The 12,772-nt window shown below is 45.0% G+C and overlaps 1 protein-coding gene across 1 annotated transcript in view; it reads right to left on the bottom strand.

The window, feature by feature from the left end:
- Positions 1 to 12,772, bottom strand: part of LOC138299143 (complement factor B-like) — a 196,360-nt gene that overhangs the window by 80,832 nt on the left and 102,756 nt on the right. The window contains exon 12 of the mRNA XM_069237202.1: positions 8,979 to 9,099. Coding sequence (XP_069093303.1) covers positions 8,979 to 9,099 — 121 coding nt within the window. The remainder of the gene's footprint in view (positions 1 to 8,978; positions 9,100 to 12,772) is intronic.

Genomic DNA, 12,772 nt, shown 5'->3' with positions numbered 1-12,772 from the left:
ACTGAAGTCTCCAGCCCAGCGTCCGTTACCACCCTGTCGGTTGGTGTGTTAAAGTGACGGATTTGGATAGTGGTACAGGCCATGGTCCAAATCCCATTTTTTTACCGCCGGCCTGTTGGCGGTATTACCGCCGCTTTAACACCGACCACCAGGTTTGTAATGAGGGTCATAATGTATGCAAGGGGGCATTCCCCCATTAGGGAGGCCACAAAAATGGTGCACTGGAATCTAAGAGATTTTTACAGCTATTTTTAATGTCTGCACAGAGCAGGTGTTAAAAGGGGGCATACCATTGTTTTCAATGGGCCCCAATGTACTTTGCAGGATTAGCGCCAAAATGTTGGTGCTAATCCTACACAGTACATCAATAGTGTCAAAAAGTTTGATGCTATTTCCCCTATCCTGTGCCATGATGCGCCTTATATTAAATATGCTGCACACATGGTGGTAGTAGGGGGGGCACTAAGGGGGGACAAGAAAAGTGGCACTGCATCCAATGCAGTGCCACTTTTCTCAAATGAGGCCCCATATTTGGCAAAGATACAGGATCCCAGTGCCTGTTATTTTGATTTCCTGCTGGGTGTGCTGAGAGGCGGGGTGCTTCAGAGTAACTGACAGGGGTGTGGAATTTAATTAAATATCTACTTGTCTATGGGACAAGTGGCTCCTTAAAGCTACTTGCCCTGTAAGAAAATCTACCTATCCCTTTGGTGCCATGTACTGTGGCAACAAATTATAGCAGCAATCTCACTATGTAAGTGCTCTGACAACAGCCTCTCTGATTATGCCAGGGCTAATACTTTAGTAGGGCTTGAATACTAGCAATTTCAAGCCTTATATTAGCAATTACCTTATTTTGCCCCCTTTCCGCAGATCTATATACTGGGGCAGGAGGAAGCAATAAGCAATAGTTCCAGGGCTGGAATGCCCTTGAGTCTTTGCAAATCTACTAACTTGCATGTTTTAAGGATTTTCACAAGCTCTTCCCTAATCTTTTCCCATACTGGGAAAGGTTGGAAATTTACTCCTGACAAGGGCAGAAGCAGAATTTCTTCCAGGCTTGGGAACAAAGTGGTGAGAGAGAAAATGAACTTGTAAACGCTCAATAGAGTTTTGTATGAGTGTAAGGAAATGCCTCCTTGGCATGGTTACCCCCTGACTTTTTGCCTTTGCTGATGCTAAGTTATGATTTGAAAGTGTACTGGGACCCTGCTAACCAGGCCCCAGCACCAGTGCTCTTTCCCTAAACTGTACCTTTGTCTCCACAATTGGCACAACCCTGGCACTCAGGTGAGTCCCTTGTAACTGGTACCCCTGGTACCAAGGGCCCTGATGCCAAGGAAGGTCTCTAAGGGCTGCAGCATGTCTTATGCCACCCTGGGGACCCCTCACTCAGCACATGCACACTGCTTCACAGCTTGTGTGTGCTGGTGGGGAGAAAATGACTAAGTTGACATGTAACTCCCCTCAGAGTGCCATGCCAACCTCACACTGCCTGTGGCATAGGTAAGTCACCCCCCTATCAGGCCTTACAGCCCTAAGGCAGGGTGCACTATACCACAGGTGAGGGCATAGGTGCATGAGCACAATGCCCTACAGTGTCTAAGCAAAACCTTAGACATTGTAAGTGCAGGGTAGCCATAAGAGTACATGGTATGGGAGTCTGTCAAACACGAACTCCACAGTACCAAAATGGCTACACTGAAAACTGGGAAGTTTGGTATCAAACTTCTCAGCACAATAAATGCCCACTGATGCCAGTGTGCAATTTATTGTAAAATACACCCAGAAGGCATCTTAGAGATGCCCCCTGAAAACATACCCGACTTCCATTGTAGGCTGACTAGTTTTTGCCAGCCTGCCACACACCAGACATGTTGCTGGCCACATGGGGAGAGTGCCTTTGTCACTCTGTGGCCAGGAACAAAGCCTGTACTGGGTGGAGGTGCTTCTCACGTCCCCCTGCAGGAACTGTAACACCTAGCGGTGAGCCTCAACGGCTCACTCCTTTTGTTACAGCGCCCAAGGGCATCCCAGCTAGTGGAGATGCCCGCCACTCCGGCCACTGCACCCACTTTTGGCATCAAGGCTGGAGGAGATAATGAGAAAAACAAAGAGGAGTCACTCACCCGTCAGGACAGCCCCTAAGGTGTCCTGAGCTGAGGTGACCCTTACTTTTAGAAATCCTCCATCTTGTAGAAGGAGGATTCCCCCAATAGGATTAGGGATGTGCCCCCCGCCCCACAGGGAGGAGGCCGAAAGAGGGTGTAGCCACCCTCAAGGACAGTAGCCATTGGCTACTGCCCTCCCAGACCTAAACACACCCCTAAATTCAGTATTTAGGGCGCCCCAGAACCTAGGAACTTAGATTTCTGCAACCTTAACAAGAAGAAGGACTGCTGACCTGAAGCCCTGCAGTGAAGACGGAGACGACAACTGCTTTGGCCCCATCCCTACCGGCCTGTCTCCCAACTTTGAAGAAAACTGCAACAGCGACGCATCCAACAGGGACCAGCGACCCCTGAAGCCTCAGAGGACTGCCCTGCAACCAAGGACCAAGAAACTCCTGTGAACAGCGGCTCTGTTCAACCATCTGCAACTTTCTTGCAACAAAGAAACAACTTCAAGGACTTTACGTTTCCCGCCGGAAGCGTGAGACTTTCTACTCTGCACCCGACGCTCCCGGCTCGACCTGCGGAAAACCAACACTACAGGGAGGACTCCCTGGCAACTGCGAGCCCCTGAGTGGCCAAAGTTTACCCCCCTGAACCCCCACAGCGACGCCTGCAGAGGAAATCCAGAGGCTCCCCCTGACCGCGAGTGCCTGTAACAAGGGACCCGATGCCTGGAACCAACACTGCACCCGCAGCGCCCAGGACCGGAAGGAACCGAACTCCAGTGCAGGAGCGACCCCCAGGTGACCCGCTGCCTAGCCCAGGTGGTGGCTACCCAGAGGAGCCCCCCCTGTGTCTGCCTGCATTGTTGAAGAGACCCCCGGGTCTCCCCATTGCTTTCAATACAAAACCCGACGCCTGTTTGCACTCTGCACCCGGCCGCCCCTGTGCCGCTGAGGGTGTACTTTCTGTGCCTGCTAGTGTCCCCCCCGGTGCCCTACAAAACCCCCCTGGTCTGCCCTCCGAGGACGCGGGTACTTACCTGCTGGCAGACTGGAACTGGGGCACCCCTGTTCTCCATTGAAGCCTATGTGTTTTGGGCACCTCTTTGACCTCTGCACCTGACCGGCCCTGAGCTGCTGGTGTGGTAACTTTGTGGTTGCATTGAACTCCCAACGGTGGGCTACCTTGGACCCAACTTTGAACCCTTTAAGTGTTTTACTTACCTGTGAACTTAACAATTACTTACCTCCCCCAGGAACTGTTGATTTTTGCAGTATCCACTTTTAAAATAGCTTATTGCCATTGTCGCCAAAACTGTACATGCTATTGTGATTATTCAAAGTTCATAGAATACCTGAGTGAAATACCTTTCATTTGAAGTATTACTTGTAAATCTTGAACCTGTGGTTCTTAAAATAAACTAAGAAAATATATTTTTCTATATAAAAACCTATTGGCCTGGTGTAAGTCTTTGAGTGTGTGTTCCTCATTTATTGCCTGTGTGTGTACAACAAATGCTTAACACTACCCTCTGATAAGCCTACTGCTCGACCACACTACCACAAAATAGAGCATTAGAATTATCTCTTTTTGCCACTATCTTACCTCTAAGGGGAACCCTTGGACTCTGTGCACACTATTTCTTACTTTTAAATAGTATATACAGAGCCAACTTCCTACAATGAGCAAATCTACATATGCATATTTGCTCATGCTAAAATATTTTCTAGGAGTACGATTTCCTGCTCTGCTTCTGTAGATTCTTGTGAATTCATGAAAGCCACTAATGCAAATACATATACCATGGGGGCACTTTTGTGACTTTCTTTAAGAATTGGGTCCCCAATTAGGTTTGGCGTTAACCAAGGCATTTTGTTTTTATTAAAATTCTATTTCTTTCTCTATCCATCTATTGGCCGGCTTTGCTGTGAGTGACAGCATTTTGCTCTTCTACAAGGAGCATATTGGCACACAAAGTAGTTTTGTTCAGTGCCAGGAACTACTATGACAATGTGTGTGTTTAGAGACCAAAAACTTTTTTTGCTTTTTGCTAATGTTTATTACAATGGTGAGGGCCTGGCAGCTCCCACAACAATAAAGTGTTACAAAAGCCATGTTAAAACAAGACACGCAGTGACAAAACTAGAAGACTGACAAAAAATGTTGGATTAGTTGGCTTTGCCAGAGCTTGTTTATTTTTATGTTTCCCATAATCCTGCTGAAAATGATTACACTGATTTTCCGTTAAGAATATTTTTGGGAAATACTAGAACGCATCAGCACATTTTACTAAATGATGCTTCAAAGCAATAGTACCTAAATTTACACAGTAATTTAGCAAAAACCTTTTTTTCCTCTTCGCATTTTTTCTGAACATTATTTTGAAAGCAAGGTATCATCATTCTTGCTTACAAGCCTCTGCAAGCATTTGCATATAATCAGAGAGCATTCTTGGAGCATTATATGTAACCTCACATTTTAAAACTTTTCTTAAGTGTGTACACTTTTTTTTTACTGGAACCACTGTCAGTACTGCAGGGTGACCTTACAACATTTATTTAGAGTGCTCGCCCTAAAAATAAAGGCTGTGCATTAATGAACCATAAATACAAGTTTGAAAAGCACAAACACATTGGCACAAATATTAGTTTAACTGCAGACAGTTATCTTCCCTGTAAACTGGCAACCAAAGGGTTGGTGCAGCAGGGGGCAGGGCCTACTTGTCCAAAGGGCAAAATAAACATGAAAACGTGTTGTCCTTGACAATAAACAATACGTCCTGGGCATCAGGCTACAGAACTTTCACACCCCTGGGACCTGTTGATGTGAATACACTTCTACAGTAGGAGGTGCATTTTGAGAGAGGTTTGTCAGACGCTCTGATTAGCGAAGTTTAAAAGGGCTTTGCACTGGGGAACTTGAATTACATTTAGCCTCGACTGTGTTGTGGACATTAGTAACTATCGAACTCTGTGGTGCAATATTCTCCTATTTGTGACTTTATAACTCTCAGTAATGATTTGGAACTAAAACTATAGGACTGTTATGTGGCTAGTGTCATTGTTATTGCATTATATACATTGTGTGAGATGTGCAAACTGCTGAAGATGATACCTTAAACAATATTAGTTTGTTATGTTTGTGCTTTCTGATGCTTCCTAAAGACTATGACTAGTTAAGAATGTTCTCATACAGTTTAAAATTCTTTATTTCAATGAGCGTGCTAAGAAATGTATTTTGTGTCTCTTGCAAGAGATATTATAATTATGTGTATGACCACAGTGCTTGTAGATATACAGAGGCATTAGGGATTGTATCAGATAAAATGTTTCTGTTGGTTTGTCTATTATTTTATGCTTTTCAGATCTCCTTCCCAGCAGTACCCACCCTCATTTCCTTCCTCCCATCTCGCCACCCTTTTCCTCTGCACTATCATCCCTTATCAGAGTCAGAGCTGCCGGAAGGTCGGATTCTGGGTGGTACTGTTCCCAAGCATTCAACCCCTATCCTTGACACGCTCTCAACCACCATCTCTACCACCTGCACACTCAGACCCAACAAAATACCTTCTAAGCCTGCTGGACGAGGATTAAGTTACAGACAAAAGTTCCAAAGAAGCCAACCCCTATCCATGACACACTCTCAACCACCATCTCTACGACCTGCACAGTCAGACCCAACACTAAACACTAAACACAATCTGTAGAATGCCTACTAGTAAATCCTCGATCACTCTCTAAAAACAAGCACCACAACTATGACCTCATCACTGATACACAACCTGACTTACTCTTCATAAATGAATCATGGTTGGGAGATGACATGTAGTGTCACTTGAAGTTGAATGCATTTTCAAATTTGTTCAAGTAAATGGAATGAGAAGAAGTATAGATGATGCTATGTGCTCAACTGAAGTCCCAAAAGAGGAGTTCTTAATAATTTCATGCTCATAATGTCCTCTGTCCCGCTTCACTGAAACTAAATTACAAAATGAGAGGGCATCAATGAAAAACAAAATGGAGTCTAGATGTTCCTCTTGTCCCCATAGTTCTAAGTGTTGTGCAGTGGCTTAACAATAGCCCCTGCAGCCTCTGTGGTGCGGGGTGGGGGGCCCTGAGCTCCAGGGGCCCTGCTAAGCACAATACACTGTGCATAGGTAGCAGGGCCCTGACCAGGTCCAGGTTGGATGGGCCCCCTCCAGGTACTTTTCAGAGGGGCCCCCTCAAGTTTTGCTGCGGCTCTGGTGTTGCAAGTATTGGAAAATTTAAATGAAGTAAGTGGATGGTGAGAAAGAAACCAAAGCAATGGCAATGAAAATAACAAAGTATAAGGTGTTTAACCTAAACCAACAAGTGAAATAAAGACATGGAAATGGGGTCAAATCCACCATGCTATGTGGAACAAAAGGAGAGGGACACATTAACAATAAAACACTCTAAATTGCAAATCACATGGTGTTAGACTTTTCATCCTTGGCGTGGTCTCCCTTAACTTTTTGCTTCTGTTTCCCAAGTTGTTGATGTGTGCTGGACTCTAATTTTGCAGTTTTCGTTAGTCTGGGCAGTTTACCACTGCTAACCAGTGCTAAAGTGCAAGTGCTCCTATACAAAATGTGTAAGTAATTGGCTTATCCATGATTGGCATATTTGATTTATTAGTAAGTCCCTAGTACAGTGCACTAGAGGTGCCCAGGGCCTGTAAATCAAATACTACTAGTGGGCCTGCAGCACTGGTTGTGCTACCCACATAAGTAGCTCAGACCTGCCACTTCAGTGTTTGTGTGTGCAGTTTTAACTGTAAATTCGACTTGGCAAGTGTACCCACTTGTCAGGCCTAAACCTTCCCTTTTTTACATGCCAGACACCCCTAAGGTAGGCCCTAGGTAGCCCCAAGGGCAGGGTACAGTGTATGGTTAAGGTAGGACATATAGTAATGTGTTTTATATGTCCTGACAGTGAAATATTGCTAAATTTGTTTTTCACTGTTGCAAGGCCTGTCCCTCTCATAGGTTAACATGGGGACTACCTTTTGATATGAATAAAGTGTAGATTCCCTTTGGGAGAAGATGAACATGTTGCGTTTGGGGTCTCTGAGCTCACAATTTAAAAATACAACTCTTAGCAAAGTTGATTTTGAGATTGTGTGTTTGTTTCTTGCTTAAACCATTTCTGTGACTCTGCCTGTTTGTGGATTCCCTGTCTGGGTCAGTGTAACAGTTGGGCTGGTTGCACCTCACACTAGACAGTGAAACAAAGGGAGCTGGGGTGTAGTCTGCATTTCCTGATGAGCCATCTGTGCTAGGAGGGAGGGGAGGAGTGGTCACTCACACCTGAGAGGGCTGTGCCTGCCCACACACAATGCAGTCTCCAGCCCCCTGGTGAGTGTCCGGGGCCTGGCCTGGGCAAGGCAGGATTTCACATTCAAGAGAGACTTTGCTTTGAAGTAGGCCTACTTCAAAGGAGAAATTGGGTATAACAAGGGCACCCAAAACCACATACTTTAGAACACTTCTGGGAACCAAGAGGAACCTCTGCCTGGAGAAGAGCTGAAGAGCTGAGGAAGAAGAGCTGCCCTGCCTGTGACTGTGCTTTGTAGAGCTATCCTGCAGTTGCTGCTAACGGCCAGAGTAAGAGGGCAAAGACTGGACTTTGTGTGTCGAAGATCTTGTGAAGATCTCCAAGGGCTTAATTTAGAACTTGCCTCCTGTTGTTTGAAGTCTCAGGGCCAGCAAAGACTTCTCCCTGCCAGCACCTGGAGTCTCTGGAGAGACTCTTACTCTGCCCTGTGGTGCCCCACCAGTTCCTGGGACCCTGAAAGGAGAAGCTGGCAGCCTAAGAGGAAGAAATCCACACTCTGTATGCCGTGCAGGGAAAAGATGGACGCGACTCCGATCTGCGGCTGAAAAAAATCAACGGCGTCGGGGCTGAAAATCGATGCCCGCCTGCAACGCGACTGAAGATTCAATGCACAGAGCTGGAGAAACGATGTGCAGCATCGCTGACGGAGGTTGGGAGATCGCAACCCGCACTGCGTGGTTTTCTGATCATCGTGCGGCTGGATTTCCGATGCAAACACCGCTGGACATGTAAAAACAACGCAAGGCCTGCCCGGACCCAATAGTGCTGACCGGATCGACGCATTGTTCTCCTGCAGAGAGAAGAAACAACGCGCCTGACCCGATGAAAGGAGAAACGACGGAAGGTCTCGCTCGTGAGTGAAATCAACGCATCGCAAGCCCTTTTTGATGCACATTCGCCCGTGAGGGGTTATTTTTGATGCACCAAGGTACATTTTCACGCTAACAGTGCTAGTGTGTGTTTAAAACTACACGAAGACTCTTTGCTTTTTAATTGATAACTTGACTTTTGTATTGTGGATTTTTGCCCTTTTGGTCTTGTTTTGTTTAGATAAATATTCTCTATTTTTCTAAACCTGTGTTGTGTCATTTTGTAGTGTTTTCATTAAGTTACTGTGTGTGTCGGTACAAATACTTTACACCTAGCACTCTGAAGTTAAGCCTACTGCTTGTGCAAAGCTACCAAGGGGGTAAGCAAGGGTTAGCTGAGGGTGATTCTCTTTTACTCTAACTAGAGTGAGGGTCCTTGCTTGGAAAGGGGGTAACCTGAATGCCAACCAAAGACCCGATTTCTAACACATAGGACCATCTTTAGTCCAGTCCTTTTGTCTCATTTTCTTTTTTCTTCCTCCTTTCTTGACCCCACCCTCTTCTTCCCCTTTTACAACTGCAATAGACCCCCTCTCCTGCACAGTGGGCTGTTGCTGTGTAGCTAGGTTCTCACAATATGAATCCATACACAAGAACACAACAAAGATGGAGGACATTTAAATGGCTTCACTTACGGTCATTTGTCTCCACCTTGATTTGATGAGCCTGGTCGTCTATATTGAAGCAATGCGCTGCCGTTAGAATAAAATGAGGGGTTAGCACAGCCCCCTTGCATTTCTCCACACCACCTTCTCGCTTTTGAAAAAGAAAGAAGGTGTCAGTGACAAAGGTACCAGCAGTACTGATATCCACTTTTTCATGACAACCACCAACACACCTTCTGTTTAGCTTGTCTTTGCAGTATTTTTCTGTAAACCAAACTACATCCATATTGTGGCTATTTCACATTCTCAAGGTGTACACTGCAATTCAGCCGGGTACCACATCCTGATAATGGGAAACATACAACTGACCGGGCGTCACACATGCATGATGAAGGTTATGTTATTAATTAGGGTATATGTATAGAATATAAAACTGGATATTGCTGAAGGTCCAGAGAGATCTGACAGTACCTCTATAATAATGAAGTATAATTAAATGCATTTATTTTAAAAATCAATAATAAAACCAGTTCATAGTTTTTGAAACTGAACCCACTCTTGGAGAGTCCGCGTTATGAAGCAACCACTGCCCCTTTAATGCCAACAGCCCTCCAGCACCCTCAATGCTGTTTATCAGCCCAGTTCAATTTTCTGCTCAAGCAAAGAGGATCCCTCAACACAGAGGCATTTTTTAAGCTCATGTGTAAAAACCTTTTCTCATGTGTAAAGACCTTTTCTGCCGTCCTCATGAGTTATTTCACCAGTAGATACAAAAAAAACACAGAAGTAAAGAATTAGGATGTCTTAGAATACTGTGATGGGGACACCGGGATACATTGCTGTGAGGTGTATTTCATTAGCTGAAAAGAAGCAGAAGGTAGAGACCCTATATCCTGAAAAAGGCACTGCTTCTGCCAAAGGCTTCCTGACAAGGCATGGGGGATGCTTGATTCGGTTTCTGCTGAGACTCTTGTACAGTGACTACTGTTCACCATATTTTGGTGTTTTCTGCCTCCTTTTCATTGTCTAGAGACGTGGAGGCCCTTGCTGATGGCACCTTCAAACTTGAGCAGGCACCTACCTTCTAGAAGATCCTCGTCAGTGATGGGACCATCAACGTGGATACACCTGACACTGAGACACCTTTTGACGTAGAGGAACCAACTGATGTTGAGGATGCCTGTTCCAGATAAGTGCTTTACCCACCTGCCACCTGGGCTTGAAAACATTTTAAATTCTTGAATATAAGCTTGTCAGAACAAGATGCAGTTGGTCTCCTTCGAGACAATAGGACAGACACGAACTACTGGACAGATTTCACCCTTGAAGAGAACCTTGCCATACATCTCCAGCACATAAATGCAGGGCATGAAATAAAAAAAATTCATAACAGTTCATATGACTCAGTTCCTGTAAGTGGGATCAATTGCACCCCTTCTTTCCTTCAAAATAAGAGCATCCCAACTGTCAAAACCTTCACCCTCAGAGGTTGTCTTTTTCTTTGCAGGAATGACAAGGAAGACTCCCGGGCTGCTTCATATACCAATGCATGGATGTCAACTTAAACATTTGTAATATTTGATTAACTGGAACCTGCAACAGTACTGAAAATAATATGAAACCAGTGTCAAGCTTCCTGGTAATGCAACTATTTCTGACACAAGCTTCCACACAGGCGCTTCCATCCATGTGCATATTCAAGGGTTCTGTTTAGAGAACAGGGAAACACTGTCATTTGGGACTCCAAACAGAGAATCCAAGATGCTATATGACAGGAGGGCAGAGGATCCAGTGCTCTGGTCATGCGTCCCTCACAATGTGGAACTGTCTGGTCCTTACTGGTGTATAAGGTCGTTGTGTGTGATGCTGGAGGCTCTACGTTTAATATTTAGTGGAATAAGCTGGTAGGAAGGACAGCTGGCAGACACGGTACATGGCGCCAGAGGGGGATGAATCTCTGCTATTGTGTGGGAGCCAAGATATAAAATTTGTGATCTAATTAAGAGGCTTTTGTAACTCCTTTTATGTCATCACAGGTGCCTCAGTCAACTGAAGCATTCCTGAAATTTACCCACATGCTAACAAATTGTTTTTTCTGTGGCAGCTTAGTTTTTAATTAACTGGCTTGTGCTTGAAATGGCATTCTAGGGTTGGGGTAACTGAAAGCTGTGCATGTGTGACAGATTGGAAGGGATGAAGCCACTTGGCTGTCCTGTTTGTTCTCCTGGAGATCTCCCTTCAACAGAAGGTCCTTTAAAAAGCTGTGCCTTAAAGCGCCACCCACTACTCCACTCATACCCAGCATGACACTATACACGCTGCTCTCTTCCTGGTGGTGGTGACCACTAGAGAGTCAGGTAAGACATGACCCCTGATGTACAGAAGGTCAGTAGGAGCTAGTTTGTACTTTTGCTCAATGTGTGCCTCTATGACACTATACAGGCTTGTGCATGTGACATCAAAGTAGGATGCTAGGGCTGGGGTGGGGTGACTGAAAATACTACACATGAGACAGAGGAGAGACAGACTGATGAGGAAGAAGCCACTCAACTGTCCTGTGAGTTCTCCATTGAAGATCCATGGATAATTTTAGTACCCAGCATAAGTTGGGTTCTCAGCTCTTGTACTCATGTCTGAGCTGGGTGATTCACTCCTAACGGTAGCAAAATGCTGAGGGCAGAAGTAAATCCCACCAATGTGGGATTACAGCTGAATTACGAAAATATCAATAAGTGCTTATTATAGTTAAATAAAATGTTGCTATGTCCAGACTGGTGGCAGGTAAGAGTAAAATATGTCTGAAAAAGTCTGAAAAATCCTTAAAGGAGTCCGGGAAACACAGTTCATCACTTACATGGAGTTGGAGGAGAAAAGGAGAGAACGCTAGTCTGCTAAAATCCCTGGCATGGTTACATGGAAGGGATTGTTGAGTCCAACTTAAAACTCCAGCTGTATTAGAAAAAACGTTCTGACCTGTTCAAAGATGAAGCGAAAGCTCCAATTTTGTCAAGAGATGAAGACATGTTATTTTGTTAATAGGTGAAGATATATCTTTAAAGTACACTAGGTGGCAACCCAGTTACAGTCCACCTCCAATATATGAACCACCTTTCCCTTCCATCATTCATCTCTGTATCGTTGCCTTTGGCCCTGTGCAATGCTCTGCTGCTTGTGCTTCCTGCTTCCTTCGTTCTCTTCTTCACACACACAAACTATAATTCTGTTGCCTCAAGGGACTATGTCCCTAGATGCCAAAGAGCAGCACATGTACTGTGGATGATGCCATGGAGGATCAAAGCTAGATTTAAAGTTTCTGAGATATCACTAATTCACTTGAAAATGTGGCTTCGTTGATCCAGAATAGACAACAAATGATGGCTATCTGAAAGTGTTACAGGCCAAGGCTTGATGGCATGGCAAATGTTGTTCCAAGCATGTCAATCCATGGACATACCAATGCCAAAGAATTATTCTTACTGGTGAGTGCATTTTTACCTAGGCTGGTTCTGTCTTTTGGACATGAGCTTTATTGTATGCCTTTAAACACGGGGGCACCCAAGTGCCCCCAACTTCCTATCCACTGGCTATGCTCTTTAAAATCTTAATTCCATTAAGTGATATAGGGCCAGATGTAGCAACAAACCAAATTGCAATTTGGTATGCAGTACGGTGTCTCAGACACCGACTGCGACTCGCTATGGGGTCGCAATGACCCATCTCATGAATATTCATGAGGAGGGTCGCAAATTGCGGCCCCATAGCGAGTATAGGCACTCGCAAACATGGAGGCCTGCTGTCGTCAGCAGACCTCCATGTTCGTGACT

The sequence above is a fragment of the Pleurodeles waltl genome, chromosome 6, assembly GCF_031143425.1.
Source record: "Pleurodeles waltl isolate 20211129_DDA chromosome 6, aPleWal1.hap1.20221129, whole genome shotgun sequence".
Lineage (NCBI taxonomy): Eukaryota > Metazoa > Chordata > Amphibia > Caudata > Salamandridae > Pleurodeles > Pleurodeles waltl.
Note: the sequence above shows the minus strand (reverse complement) of the source record. Positions and strands in the feature narration are given on the sequence as shown.